The 15,560-nt window shown below is 46.6% G+C and overlaps 1 protein-coding gene across 1 annotated transcript; it reads left to right on the top strand.

The window, feature by feature from the left end:
• The first annotated feature begins 14,669 nt into the window (after positions 1 to 14,669).
• Positions 14,670 to 15,305, top strand: LOC124593837 (translation initiation factor IF-2-like). The gene has a single exon (XM_047132185.1). It carries the CDS (start codon positions 14,670 to 14,672, stop codon positions 15,303 to 15,305), a length of 636 nt encoding a protein of 211 aa, XP_046988141.1.
• The last annotated feature ends 255 nt before the right edge of the window (positions 15,306 to 15,560 follow it).

The raw sequence follows: 15,560 nt of genomic DNA, 5'->3' as shown, positions 1-15,560 counted from the left end.
TATCGGCGAGGACCATTCGCAACCGTCTCCATGAAGCTGGGCTACGGTCCCGCACACCGTTAGGCCGTCTTCCGCTCACGCCCCAACATCGTGCAGCCCGCCTCCAGTGGTGTCGCGACAGGCGTGAATGGAGGGACGAATGGAGACGTGTCGTCTTCAGCGATGAGAGTCGCTTCTGCCTTGGTGCCAGTGATGGTCGTATGCGTGTTTGGCGCCGTGCAGGTGAGCGCCACAATCAGGACTGCATACGACCGAGGCACACAGGGCCAACACCCGGCATCATGGTGTGGGGAGCGATCTCCTACACTGGCCGTACACCACTGGTGATCGTCGAGGGGACACTGAATAGTGCACGGTACATCCAAACCGTCATCGAACCCATCGTTCTACCATTCCTAGACCGGCAAGGGAACTTGCTGTTCCAACAGGACAATGCACGTCCGCATGTATCCCGTGCCACGCAACGTGCTCTAGAAGGTGTAAGTCAACTACCCTGGCCAGCAAGATCTCCGGATCTGTCCCCCATTGAGCATGTTTGGGACTGGATGAAGCTTCGTCTCACGCGGTCTGCACGTCCAGCACGAACGCTGGTCCAACTGAGGCGCCAGGTGGAAATGGCATGGCAAGCCGTTCCACAGGACTACATCCAGCATCTCTACGATCGTCTCCATGGGAGAATAGCAGCCTGCATTGCTGCGAAAGGTGGATATACACTGTACTAGTGCCGACATTGTGCATGCTCTGTTGCCTGTGTCTATGTGCCTGTGGTTCTGTCAGTGTGATCATGTGATGTATCTGACCCCAGGAATGTGTCAATAAAGTTTCCCCTTCCTGGGACAATGAATTCACGGTGTTCTTATTTCAATTTCCAGGAGTGTAGAATTAGATTAGAAAATGTGATACCATAAGCTATCAGTGAGTTTCCCTTTTTGGGCAGCCAAATAACTGACGATGCCTGAAATACAGAGGAAAAAAAACGCAGAATGGGGATAGCAAGAAAAGCATTTGTAAAAGAAAGAAATTTACGATGTGTGTTCAATAAGTAATAGAACACATCTGTTGGTAGTGCTGACGCACTGCTCCACTACTGGAAGTACGCAGTGGTGTGTGCCAGGTGCGTTTCTCGCCGCCTAATGGAAGAGCATATTAAAGACCAACAAAGGACCTTCTGTGCGGAATTGTTTGCGTGATGGGACGCTGATAGTGACAATTTTGTTGCTGAACTTCGTCACAGGCGATGAGACATGGGTTCATCACTTCGAACCGGAGGAAACGGCAACCTATGAAGTCTCACCATACAATCCCTCCTCCGAAGATAAAGTTTAAAACCTCACCTTGAGCCGGTCTTGTCAAGGCGACGGTCTTCTGGGACTCCGAAGAGGTTATTCTGTTTGTTATCCTCCCTCATGGTGTGAAGATCAATTCTGAAATGTATTGTGCTACCCTCAGGAAACTTAAGAAATGATTTCACTGTGTTCGTCGCCACAAAGATGCAAACGAACTTCTCCTGAAAAGGCAAAGCGTCACATAAACTTGCGCACCCGAAGGGAGTTCACAAATATTCACTGGACTGTTCTTTCTCATCCACCTTACAGCCCAGCTGTCGTGCCTTTGGACTTAGATTTGTTGGCCGCAATGAAGGACACACTCCGCTGGAAGCAACACGTGGATGATGAGGTTGTTGATGCAGCAAGATGTTGGCTCCGACGTCGACTAGTAGAGTGGTACCATGGGGCATACAGGCTCTTCCAGTACGGTGGCGTAAGGCCGTCACATTGAAAAGATATTATGTTGAAAAAATGTTTTTGTAGCTAAAAGGGTGGGAAATGGTATGGTGTTTTGGAATCCTGAGTAAAACCCACATGCTTTGAGAAAGAAAATGTATTGCATTATTTATTGAACTCCTCTCGTAATATACAATATTTACTATCTAGTGTCTATATTGAGCAGTAATTACATTCAATTGCGATTTGCAAGCAAAGTAATGCTGCTTACCTACATTGGAAGAATTAGAATATTTGGTGAGATGATAAGGGAAGAATGATGATTAGTGTTTCAGCTCCTATCGACGTCGGGGATCGCTGAAGATAGAGCACTGCATCGGATTGGGGAGCGTGGGAATTAAATCTCTCCATATCTTTCAAAAGAGATTGTCCCAACATTTTCCTTAAGTTATATACGAAATCATAGAAAGCTTGTCTGGATTGCCAGACGAGGTTTTGAACCCTCGTCCACTAGAAATAGAGTCCAGTGCGCTAAAACCTGCGCCACTTCGCTCGGTACGCTACTCAGAGAAACGTTCGTACTTCAGCACGTTATTTGGCGCGACGCAGCCCACATTGCCAATCGATGATGTTGACCGATTCACACAATACACAGGCCACATGTGTAAGATAGTGACGCTTCAGAATTGAGCTGTCTTTCACTGCTGATTCTGTCAGTCAATCCAGCTCCGAACATGGCGTGAATCTTGGAAGTAGGTCATAGCGGCATGCGAGCATGTTATTCGATGCGATTCTGGTTGGTGTAGGCGTTAATCCAGTGCACCTCCGTCAGAGGCACGCGATGAAAAATCGCTGTTTCCTTCAAGCGTATGCGAGAAAGTACGCTGTTACTATGTTACAATCGTATCATTTATTTTGTTGTTGAATGGGCTTAGAAAATCACTCATCCTTTTTCTCCGACAATCTGAAATTTGTAAGTTTGTCAATGAAGCCTTTTCTTTTAGCATCGGAGAGGAGTGGAATTTTTTTTATGATAATCTCTTCAGTGCAATGAAAATTTGAGTCTTGTTCAAGAATGAAATCATAAATTTGTCACATCTTCGACCTGGAAAAAGCGTTCGACAATGTAAAATGGTGCAAGCTGTTCGAGATTCTGAAAAAAAGTAGGGGTAAGCTATAGGGAGAGACGGGTCATATACTCGTACAATACGTACAACAACCAAGAGGGACGATCAACAACGAAGTGCTCGTATTAAGAAGGGTGTAAGACTAGGCTGTAGCCTTTCGCCCCTACTCTTCAATCTGTACATCGAGGAAGCAATGATGGGAATAAAAGAAAGGTTCAGGAGTGGAATTAAAATACAGGGTGAAAGGATATCAATGATACGATTCGCTGATGAAATTGCTATCCTGAGTGAAAGTGAAGAAGAATTAAATTGTTTGAGAGTAAATGGGAGAAAGACGAAGGTAATGAGAAATAGTACAAATGAAAACAGCGAGAAACATAACATCAGGATTGATGGTCACGACGTCAATGAAGTTAAGGAATTCTGCTACCTAGGCAGTAAAATAACCAATGACGGACGGAGCGAGGAGGACATCAAAAGTAGACTCGCTATGGCAAAAAAGGCATTTCTGGCCAAGAGAAGTCTGCTAATATCAAATACCGGCCTTAATTTGAGGAAGAAATTTCTGAGGATGTACGTCTGGAGTACAGCATTATATGATAGTGAAACCGGAACAGAAGAGAATCGAAGCATTTGAGATGTGGTGCTATAGACGAATGTTGAAAATCAGATGGACTGATAAGGTAAGGAATGAGGAGGTTCTACGCAGAATCGGAGAGGAAAGGAATATTTGGAAAACACTGATAAGGAGAAGGGACAGGATGATAGGACATCTGCTAAGACGTGAGGGAATGACTTCCATGGTACTAGAGGGAGCTGTAGAGGACAAAAACTGTAGAGGAAGACAGAGATTGGAATACGTCAAGCAAATAATTGAGGACGTAGGTTGCAAGTGCTACTTAGCACAGGAAAGGAATTTGTAGCGGGTCGCATCAAACCAGTCAGTAGACTGATGACCCAAAAAAAAAAAAAAAATCTTCGCTGTCTTTTTATACTTCCTATATCAACGGAAAGTGAGGATATCAGTCCAAAATCAGAAGTTCTGAACTCTTTTTCCCTATGTTGCTTTACAAAGGAAGGTACAGCGGTACTGGCACAGTTTAGTTCTCGCTCTGCTGCAAATATTAGTGATGGTGGCGTCAACTGTTCTTAAATCCGGGGATTTTGGATGCCAGGGGAGTACGGTTAACTCATCCTGGGGCTCTTCGATCCACGCACGTTCCATTGACAGTGATGACAGTGATTGACAGTGATGCCACCTGCTATCTGCGAGTAGTTGCTGCACGTTGACCACGTTGACGTCCTACATAGACGGTGGTAATGTTTATGTGACTGGATCGTGTATAGCATACCCATTAGAAACACATGAAGTCGCAGAAACCGATCGAAGTTCCAGATTCCGATGGAATCAGTGTCAAGTTCTATACAAAACTAATAATTAGATCCCATTTTAATTATGATGCGCTGGTCCCAAGATTGGCAACTTGCTTTAAATGTAAAATTGCAGACTTCGCAAAATGCGGAAAAATAGTCTAGTAATTCATGATTGCAATGTCGAATGTCACAACTAGAACAAGGCAACTATTACACTGTGTGAATGTGGAAAAGGAATGATCTCAATGGCTTTATCGTGGCATTTATTGGTTTATTGGTAGGATACTCAGGAAATGCATTCGACCTACAGAGCAGACTGAAACTTCCTGGCAGATTATAACTGTGTGCCGGACCGAGACTCGAACTAGGGACCTTTGCCTTTTTGTGGGCAAGAGCTCTACCATCTGAGCTACCCAAGCACAACTCACGGCCCCTCCTCACAGCTTTATTTCTGCCAGTACCTCGTCTCCTACCCTGGTAGAACACTTGCCCGCGAAAGGCAAAGGTCCCGAGTCCGAGTCTCGGTCCGGCATGCAGTTTTTATCCGCCAGGACGTTTCATATCAGCGCACACTCCACTGCAGTGTGAAAATCTGATTTTGGATTTTGGGTACAGAGCAGACTGCTTACAAAAACTTAAAAAAAACACCCAAATATTACTAACAAGGATCGTGGAGCGTATGCAAGAAGGGCGGCACAAGTGGTCACAGGTTTGTCTCGGACACTGGTGGTCGTCACAGACAAGCTGAAAAATTGAATTGGCAGGCTATTGTAGACACACGTCAACTATCTGCGAATATCTTCTTAGAAAGTTGCTAGGAACGCTATTAAATAAACTAGGAATATACCTCAGCCCCTCAGGTCTCCCTCCCCTAGGAACCGTGAAGACTAATTACAGTGCTCACCGAGGTTGTTTTGCAGTTATTTTTCCCGGCTTGCATGCGCATGTAGAAAGGGAAGAAACCCTAGAACTTCGCAGTGTTTGGCAGGGTATGTATGCAGATGCAGATTTTCAATACAGTGGCGCGTTGAATTCAGGTGCCTTTGCCGCCCTATTATCTCCTGTAAGGGAAGTGCGGCAGCTCGGACAATCAGAACCGTATGAAAATGTTTTTATAATGTAAATGGCACAGTCCAAAAACAGTGGTATGCTCCATTTCCATATAAAACGCAACTGTTGTCTGCTAGAGTCTTTCCTCGTCAGGCCACAAACCCCGTACTCTTTTTAGATGAAAATGTTCCGGACAAGGGTGCTACGCTCAGTTTTCATATTGCGAACCTCTTGATATGTAATTCATTTGGCAATATAAACACTGCAAGGGAACGATCGGACTCATCGTCTTCCTATTGCGAATATTCTACGTTTGACGCCGCTTTTCGCTTCAAGCATTACACTTCCTTCCATTATACCCGTTTCCTTCTTGCAGTGCTCTGGCATCCATCGTGTCGCGGACCTCTTGCCCTCAGCTGACTATATGTCGCCCACTCTTTCCGCTTTCCGTTTGGGGCCCACCGCCACAGTTTCTTTGGCCACAGATGTCCTTTCTAGACGTCCACAGAATTTTAGACTTTTCGTCTCTATGGCAAGTGTTGTTGATTTACTGACACCCATAGCTTCCCTTGTGTTGATATGTGGCACGTGGTCCAGCTTGGAGAGCCACAACTTCGTCTGGAACTATCCATCTCCAACGTAGGCTAGCAACCTGGTTTCCTGACGCTTGTTTACTCCCCATGTTTCTGTTCCGCAGGTAGCAATGTTTCCAACAGCTAAACAATATGTAATCTGCTTCGTACTTTCTGTAATTTTATTACTCCAAATAAATGTGAAAAACGGTAATTAAATATACACGATCCTCATTTCATCATTAGATTACACCAGGACCAGTTCGAGAACATTTTTCCCCACAAGCTCACTATTAATTGTGATACACAGTGTATCACTGGCACTTTGGCACCCCATTCACACGGAGGACATGGAAAGTGCCATAACTTGATCTCCCAGACACTTCGCTCAGTGTTAGAAGAGTGAATATAAGCGAACAAGTATCTCAGCTTAGCCGTAGGTATTCGACCGTTTCTGAGAAAACGACAGTCAAAGTTTTCAGGGTAGTTGATGTGCCTTTTAGTTGGCAAATTGTTCAGTCAGAGTGGCTAGGGTCGTGGCTTTACACTTTTACACCCTGTGTTCGAAATCCGATTATTACTTGTACTTATATTTTTCATTTATGTACCCATACCCGTGGAATATTACTAGACGAGTGTTTTCCAGTGAATACTGAAACAACATTGTCCTTCTTCTTCTACGAATTGCACGACTGGTGAAGGACTTTAAAGGAAAAAGAACAACGAAAGAACGAGAAAAGTATTTAAAATTGTTTCCGGTGAAATTCCTGTAGTGTATCTTGATTCGTAATCAGTTCCAAGAGCCAGTTTTTTGGGAAAGTGATCTGTTTGTTTCGTTTGGCGCGAAATTATTTCCATCGCATGGAATCTTTAGCAAGGCTGAATGCGCCAAATCTTCGTGAAGAAGGAACACAACAATAAAATATAACAATGAGCACAAGTATTAATGTAAGAATAAAATATAAGAATATTAAGGATGTAAAAGATTGTTATGTTTGACACACATTGTTAAACCCTGTAGTAATTTTACAGTTAATAACGCCCTTTTATCCCTTGGGTTGATAAGAAACATTCGTGTGCTAACCTTCTACGGACATGGGTAGATAAATGAAAAAATAACAAATAAATGAAACAAAATAAATAAAAAACAGTAAACGGTTTTGGAACACGGGGCGCAAAAATGAGAGGCTGCATATGTGCCGCTTCTGCGGATGAATTTAGCGTGAGCTAAAAAGCATCCAAATTATATCGAAAACTTTGACAGTCGTTTTCTCAGAAACGGTCTACTACCTATGGATAAGCCGACACGCATGTCCTCTTATTTTGGCTCCTCTTCCATCGAGCGAAGTTTCAGGCAAATTAGGTTATGGCACTTCCAGTGTTCTCGTCGTCAGACTGGCGCCCCAAGCTGACTCTGTGCTATACAATCAACTTTATGCACCGAAGTACAATATGCTTGTAGAAAGGGAGGTTATGACACCAAGGTACCAATATCATCTTTTGAAAATGTAACTAGTGAGGCATTAAATATTGGGCTACTAGAATGCAAGTTAAATGTGAATAACAGGCCATAGTCAAATATGCATTTTCTCTGTTCCCTTTTGCTTTGACCACTTCATTGAGGTCCCACATCTACCCTTTGGTGACTCAACAGCTGTGCAGCACCCTCAGATCAGAGGTCAGTACAAAAAGTTTGTTGTTCAAGATAGCGTATCTTAAACAGAGGGAAATGTGGCAGTAAATCACTACATTGCTGTACGTGTGTTTTTGGCCCTGTTGTATCGATATTTTGTTTCTTCGCGCTACGAAAGTTCCCTAGCTAGACTCTGTACAGGTGATCACTCACGTGTCTCTCGTGTGATCACTCAAATGTCTCTCCTAGAAAGAGTTGCCATTTTGCATGCGATTGACTCACATCACTGTTTTTGAAGCGAGTGATTTATATTTCCGTGCGGTTCTGAGTCTTCGAGGTCATGCACTTCCCTTGTTAGTGGCGCTACTGACACGTTTGACGCTGACGCATAACACTCTCCAGTTAACAAGCCGTGTATGTAAGCATACGGCCCCGTCCATCGCTCACAATGGATGTCGTGACTGTCCACTGGAGCACACCAGATTTCGTCGCGTTCACTGTTCAGCACTGCTGTCGGCCCATTACAGAGTTGGAGCACGGTACGGGTCGCCTCTAAAAGACCTAACTCACCGCAACGCCCTGCTTTCAAACACGACCATTTTTCAATAAACGGGGACGCGAGGGAAGGGGGGGGGGGGGGGGGGGAGTGCAGCGGGCGGACAGGGAGCGGAAGAACTCTGGGCAGCACGAGTGACTAAAAATTTCATATTCTGTGTACCTTTCGTCAGCGGCGGTTGTTTGCAGTGGCAATAAAACTTCCTGCTAGTTACTTTTTCCCGCACCGCGGAATCCCGACAGGACACGCGTGTTTTTTATGTGTGTCACAGCCATAATGCACCGTCATCAAACACGCCCGGTGAAAAATAGCGACACAAAGCAATTCAATCACTGGAACACAGCGCGTCGCATCGGCCGCTGGTTTTCAGCGACAGATGGGCAGCCAGATTCGCCCGCTGCACAGGTCGCTCTACTGCAGTTACAAACCCTTTTGCTCTTCAAAGAATCCGCTGTTTAGTTATTGCAACCCTTAACTCCGTAACCCGTCGTCAATCGCGTTTTTCAGAACATTGCTGATACTTTCCGTCCACTAATAAATTAGCTGTGACCATAAAAACTAATTGCACGCATCACTACCGTTATCAGGAGATAGATTAGTGCTGCTACCCGTCACTTTAATTACTTCGTTTGATGTAATAGAATGCTGCGCTCTTCGAACGTGTTTTCCTGATCACATGAGAACAGAAATTGTTGTTGATGATGCTGCGATGTACAACTTCATTTAGTTAGTTGCGAAATCAACGCACGAGGGCTATCTGGAAAGGAAGTTGCGATCGGTTGCAAAATGTAAACTAATGTGAAAATACGATGAAGCTTTGCACAGATGTGTTGGGCAGTGTCTTTAGTACGCCCGTCAATCGCGTCACCTCGCTCTTCTCAAGACGTAGAGAAGCCTACGAAATAGTTTCTCCCGACAAGCACGAGAGCCCAGTGAGAAATTTCGCCTGAAGCTATGTAGCCCACATAACGTAACTGTCACGCGCTTCCTTCTTCAAGTCAATTCTCTGTCCACATTCTGCAGAGGCAATGAAGATGCTTGTGCAGCTTTTTCGATCGGAAGCGTTTGATCACTCATAATACAGCCCATAAATGGCTCCCTTTGAGTTTCATCTCTGCTCACATGAACCGCTGGCTAGGATGACAATTTGGCACAGACAACGAGCTGTAGACCAGCGTAAAGAATTGGTGGAAACTACTGGTGGCTGCCTGCCATGACTAGGTTATTGGAAAGTTGGTACAACGCTACCACAAACGTCAGAGTCGGAGCGGCGACTATGTAGACAAGTAGCTGGAAGTTGTAGCTAACTGTTGCAAATAAAACAGTTTTGATTTTCCCAGTGGTTTCCATTTCGTGGCCGATCGGACCTTCTTTTGCGAATACCCCTTGTATTATGATAATTTTGCATCATTTAGCATGATAAACTAATTGTATAACTTTTCCTGGTTGCCAGAGGTTTTGTTTGGGATTGCTGCGTTTAGGTTTTATTTGTCACGTATTTCCTGACGGAGCCACCGCACTGTATTACAGAACTGCATCGCTACACTGCAAGTCGCCAGAGTGGTGTCAAATAGAGACAATTTCACGTGGTGTCCTAACTGAGTGTGGTAGTCGAATAACAACAGACGTGTTCTCCCGGCGAGCAATACGAAACGTTCATTTGTTGCATCACAACACCGTAAGCACGATGCGGCTGGGCGATTCTCTTGGATGCAGTGAAACTCTAGGAGCCGAAAGAGATCAGAAACATGTTATTTTGGAGTGCACGGTATACACGGTCTAGTCACATTAATGTCACCACTGCCTACGTTCGACGTGCAATAACCGCCTTGTGAGGCAAACTGAGGAGCTACTTGATTGAAGAGTAGCGGCTCCGGTCTCGTAAACTGGCATACGGCCGGGAGAGAGGTGTGCTGACCACATGCCCCTCGATACCTGCATAAAGTTATGCCTGTAGTCTGAGGATGACCCGGCGGCCGATCGGTACCTTTGTGCCTTCCAAAGCCTTTTCAGATGGAGGAGCTACAAAGGGTGGTGCGCTGTTGGCCGTAGTTGCCTCCTGCCTTGGTTGCGGACAGACTCTCGGTGTCGGACGCTGCGCCGTCCTTGCACCTACGTCCTAGCGAGACATCGTTCCTATGGCGTCAATACGGATGCTTAGCCCATTGCTTTAATTCTCTCTCAGCACCTATTTAAATTGCTTTATGAGTGTTCTCCCTAGCCGTGGCTATTGCTTCTTGCGGCATTCCGCAGCACGAACGAGCGTGCGTGAAACACACATCAAAAAAGTTTTGCATCACCTCCGTTCTGAGAGTTCAGGAACCAGTACAGAAAATGGGATTAGAGATCAACATAAACATCATTTCCGCTATTTTTATTACTCACGAAAACTACTCATTGCATATTTTATCACCATATAGCGAGAACTTCAGAGGTGGTGGTCCAGATTGCTGTCCACACCGGTACCTCTAATACCCACTTGCATTGATGCATGCCTGTATTCATCGTGGCATACTATCCACAAGTTCATCAAGGCACTGTTGCCCCAGATTGTTCCACTCCTCAACGGCGATCCGGCGTAGATCCCACAGAATGGTTGGTGGGTCACGTCGTCCATAAACAACCTTTTTCAATATACCCCAGGCATGTTCGATAGGGTTCATGTCTGGAGAACATGCTGGCCACTCCAGTCGAGCGACGTCGTTATCCTGCAGGAAGTCATTCACAAGATGTGCACGATAGGGGCGCGAATTGTCGTCGATGAAGACGAATGCCTCACCAATTGCTGTCGATATGGTTGTACTATCGGTCGGAGGATGGAATTCACGTATCGCACAGCCAATACGGCGCCTTCCCTGACCACCAGCGGCGTACTTCGACCCCACATAATGCCACCCAAAACAGCAGAGAACCTCCACCTTGCTGCACTAACTGACAGTGTGTCTAAGGCGTTCGCCCTGACCGGGTTGCCTCCAAACACGTCTTCGACGGTTGTCTAATAGAAAGCATATGCGACACTCATCGGTGAAGAGAACGTGACGTCAGACCTGAGCGGTCCATTTGGCATGTTGTTGGGCCCATCTGTACCGCGCTGCATGCTGTCGTGGTTGCAACGATGGACCTACACATGGATATCAGGAGTGAAATTGAGCATCATGCAGCCTATTGCGCACTGTTTGAGTCGTAACACGACGTCCTGTGATGCACGAAAAGCATTTTTCAATATGGTGGCTTTGTTGTCAGTGTTCCTTCGAGCCATAATCCGTAGGTAGCGGTCATCCACTGCAGCAGTAGCCCTTGGGTGGCCTGAGCGAGGCAAATCATCTACACTTCCTGTCTCCCTGTACCTCTTCCATGTCCGAACAGCATCGTTTTAGTTTACTCCGAGACTTCTGGACATTTCCCTTGTTGAGAGCCCTTCCTGGGACAAAGTAACAATGCGGACGCAATCGAAACGCGGTATTGACCGTCTATGCATTGTTGAACTACAGAAAACACGAGTCGTGTTCCACCTTCCTGGTGGAATGACTGAAACTGGTCGGCTGTCGGACCCCCTCCGCCTAATAGGCGCTGCTCATGCATGTTTGTTTGCTTTGCGGTAGTGGAGTCGGCATGGCTCCACATCTCATTCGGTTCCTTCCAGAACCTCATTTATCCTCTTTTTGCACTTCTCGTCGAGGTCCGCTCAGCAAAGTGTGGTTATTGAGACTTTTCACAGGTAGCCACATTGATCTGAAAATATGAGAACGACTAGCGATATCTTACAGGACTAGCACTTCTGGAACAAACGATGTTGAGGAGTGCTAGTCCAGCTCGCGCATGCAGGAGTACTTTGTGAAGTTTCGAAGGTAGGAGATTAGGCGCCGGTGGAAATACAGCTCTGAGGGCGGTTCGTGGGTCGTGTTTTGACAGCTCAGTCGATTGAGGAATTACCCACTTTTGGCAAAAGGGTCTCTGAGTTATAGTCCGGCACACAGTCTTAATTTACCGCCAGGTTTCAATACTCCCAGGTATTTAAAATTATGAACGAGTATCTAAAGTGGGTCTCTTGAATAGGACCGAGTGCTCAACGCCAGATACATGGGACACAGCAGCCTTTGTCGTTAGTACACAAATAAAACCATTATAGGTTGTTTATTGTTTGGTGTACTGACTAGATCCGCTCGACAGACACTAGCATCCTTAGAAATTCATTGCCCTGGTGGAAACACCTTAGAGCTACCCCCTCCAGACAGGTAAAATAAAAATTTTTGAAAAAACAAACTGTATTTGTTGTATTTGCTGAAGATGTAGTGACCAATCAAAATTCTGTGGCCTTTAATATGTAGCACATTATAATTGTGAGCAGCAGCTGTTTGATATTCACTGTTCCATAAAAGACTCCTCTGGATATTTCCATACATTGCTATGTTCAGCGACACTAATCAGTGTTGCTCCCAGCTTATCTCCTAATGTCATTTACTTAGCTTCCATTAGTTTGTCTTCTCAGCCTTTTCTCATTTCTCAGAATCCACAAAATACCTTCCTTTGGCCATCTGATATTATCCTTCCTCGGCACTGTCCTACCGCCTTCGACATTTTTTTCATCACTGTCGTCGTTGTATCCCATTGTTGTCTGTCTCCTAATCCATTTCTTCTGTTTCCTGTATTTTATAATAATTAGTAATATGCACCTTTCCTTTAGTCAATGGGCCACCCTCCAATTTTCAGTTGTTTTCGTGTTAAAAGAGGTTTAGTTTCCTACATAATTACAGCTCCAAATTGAAAATTTATCTAGCTTACCAACAGCTCTCTAGGTCATATTTTCTCTTTTTTTCCTGTGCTGTCCACCCAGTGGTAGTAATAATTTGTCATCAGATATAAATCATGATAATAATTAACTTTTCAGATTTGGATGATTGATCCAGGTCCTGCTCTAAGTGTTATGTATGAATGCATACACAACGGCAAGGATAGGTAGGCTACGGAGTGAAGCAGCAACTGTCGTCGGAGGAAAGCATGACAGGAGCAGAAATGATCAGTGAACTCAATAAGTAGAAGATTTAGTAGTATTTCTCCAAATGAACGAAGACTCATTACAAACAATGCAGCAAGAATTACAGTCCACCTCGTACAACAGCAACTAGGATGAGGCTCTCTTTACTAAGCACCAAAAATGATGTCGTAGCGATGAGACCGCAAGAGTAAGTGGTGTGAGTGACTGCCGCTGGCCGTCCTATATAGTGGCGGCAGAGGGCGCTCGTAATCCAGAGCTGCAGGATGGGTGGCTCAGCGGGCGCGCACCATTGGGTCCACCAGAACCTGTACAACCGTTGGAAATGGAAATGTCGTTTGGCTAGGGCCTTCCGTCGGGTAGACCGTTCGCCTGGTGCAGGTCTTTCGATTTGACGCCACTTCGGCGACCTGCGCGTCGATGGGGATGATATGATGATTAGGACAACACAACACCCAGTCCCTGAGCGGAGAAAATCTCCGACCCAGCCGGGAATCGAACCCGGGCCCTTAGGATTGACATTCTGTCATGCTGACCAGTCAGCTACCGGGGCGGACCGTACAACCGTTATTAGCATCAGACGGGAACTTGTTATTCCGTTGCCAGCTGGGGAACAATAGTGAGGTGGTGTCGATGCGAGACTAAGACTGGGTGCAGTGAGTATTTGCAGGCAGTGAAATACAAGGCGAAGTACAGTTACTGGGACCTTGGAAAGGAAACACACTACAAAAAAGATTTTCATTAAACAGAACTGGTATTGCTTTGTGAAAGGTCTGCCGTTAATACATATTATTATTGGCAGAACTCTTAAGAACAATGGTTCCATTGGTACAGGGGCGAAATTTAGTCTCTGAAATACCGTGTAAGTTTCACGTATTTGAACATAAACGAAGCATTATGCAAGGGCTTTCCAGAAAGTAAGGTCCGATCGTTCGCGAAATGGAAACCACAGTGAAAACCAAAAATATTTTATTTGCAACAGTTTGCTACACCCTCCAGCTACTTTTCCACATAGTCGCCGCTGCGATTCAGGTATTTGTCGTAGTGTAGTACCAACTTTCCAATACCTTCGGCATAGAAGGCTGCCCCCTGCGCACCCTGCCACTTCTCTACGCTGTCTGTGCTAAAATGTTATCTTCGTACCCAGCGGCTCATGTGAGCCGAGACGAACATCAGTGGGAAGCAAATCCGAGATATATCGTGGGTGATCAAACACCGCCTATCGAAAACGCTGCAGGGATGTAATTGACCCTGTCTTGTGTGGCCGAGAACTGTCATGAATAGGTATAATTAAATGCTTGACAGATACGTTATGTGGGGTGCATGAAAGGTCAACGTCACAGTGGGCACCCATACTTGGCAGGAGACGCTATTGTTCTAGGCATCTTTACGTGTTCCGTGTGTGCTCATAACTGAAAAGAGCAGTTGATAGAGATTCTTCGGAAACTGTTCAACACACCTGTGCAAACCTTCATCGGATTTTTACTGTATTTTTAAAGAGAGGAGTGTTAATTTCTTACACTACAGTGTTTAGTTAGCTCTCCGACGTTATTTAGGCTATTGTGCGACAGTTTATCAGGCCCTAGCAAGGTTGGGAGCCACTGCAGGAAAAGTTTAGTGCATAGCAATGTACCACCACTATGTACGCTCCCCACTCTGTGGCGGGCAGTGTAGTTGTGACGCAGTGGGGATCAGCGGTCGCACACTTGTCGGCAGGTTCTCCGCTGGGCGCGGGCTCACCGGCCGAGTTCTACCTGCCGCACGCGGCGCCCGCCTTCCCCGTGGTGCCGCCGCCCCCGCACGCCGGCCCCGGCGCGCCGCCCGCCTTCCTGCCGCCCCCGGTGTCGCTGCTGGGCTACCCGCCGCCGCTGCCGCCCCCGGCGGACCTGCTCGCCGTCACGGCGGGCGCAGCCTCCTGCTCGCCGCCCCTGCTGCCAGTGGGCGCCGGCGTCGTGGCGGCCGGCGTCCCCGCGGCGTCGACGGCCGACGACCTCAAGCTGACGACGTCGTCGTCGGCGAGCAGGGCTTCGGCGTCCCCCAGCGGTCGCAGCGACGACAGCGACTCCGACGACAGAGCGAGCGCCGGCACCGCCGCCGACGAGAAGCCGGTGCGTTCGGCGTTCCAGCAGGTGCGGCCCGCCGCCGCCTCCGCCACTGCCTCCGCCGCCCCCGCCAAGGACAAGGAGGGCGCCGCCACGACGGTGCTGGCCGCAGCCTGTTCCACGGGGGCCGTCCGGCCTTCGCAGACTTCCAAGCCCGTGTGGAGGCCGTATTAGACGCGACTTTCGCGTCGAGTGGCGGTGTGCACCCATTGAGTACGCTGTAGAGCCACCGAAGTGGGACTACTCAGTCGTGTCTTACTAAAACTCACCAACCAAATATGTGAACACTGCTTGAACCAGTGACAACCTACAGTGATTGTGGTTATGACTTCTTAGGGGTGACGCAAAACGTGCAAATCAGTTCTGCAGAAGCCTTGCAGTTTTATATTTGTTTATACTCTTGCCTAATTTTCAGTCGTTTCTTGTAGT

This window comes from Schistocerca americana, chromosome 2, assembly GCF_021461395.2.
Source record: "Schistocerca americana isolate TAMUIC-IGC-003095 chromosome 2, iqSchAmer2.1, whole genome shotgun sequence".
Classification (NCBI taxonomy): domain Eukaryota; kingdom Metazoa; phylum Arthropoda; class Insecta; order Orthoptera; family Acrididae; genus Schistocerca; species Schistocerca americana.
Note: the sequence above shows the minus strand (reverse complement) of the source record. Positions and strands in the feature narration are given on the sequence as shown.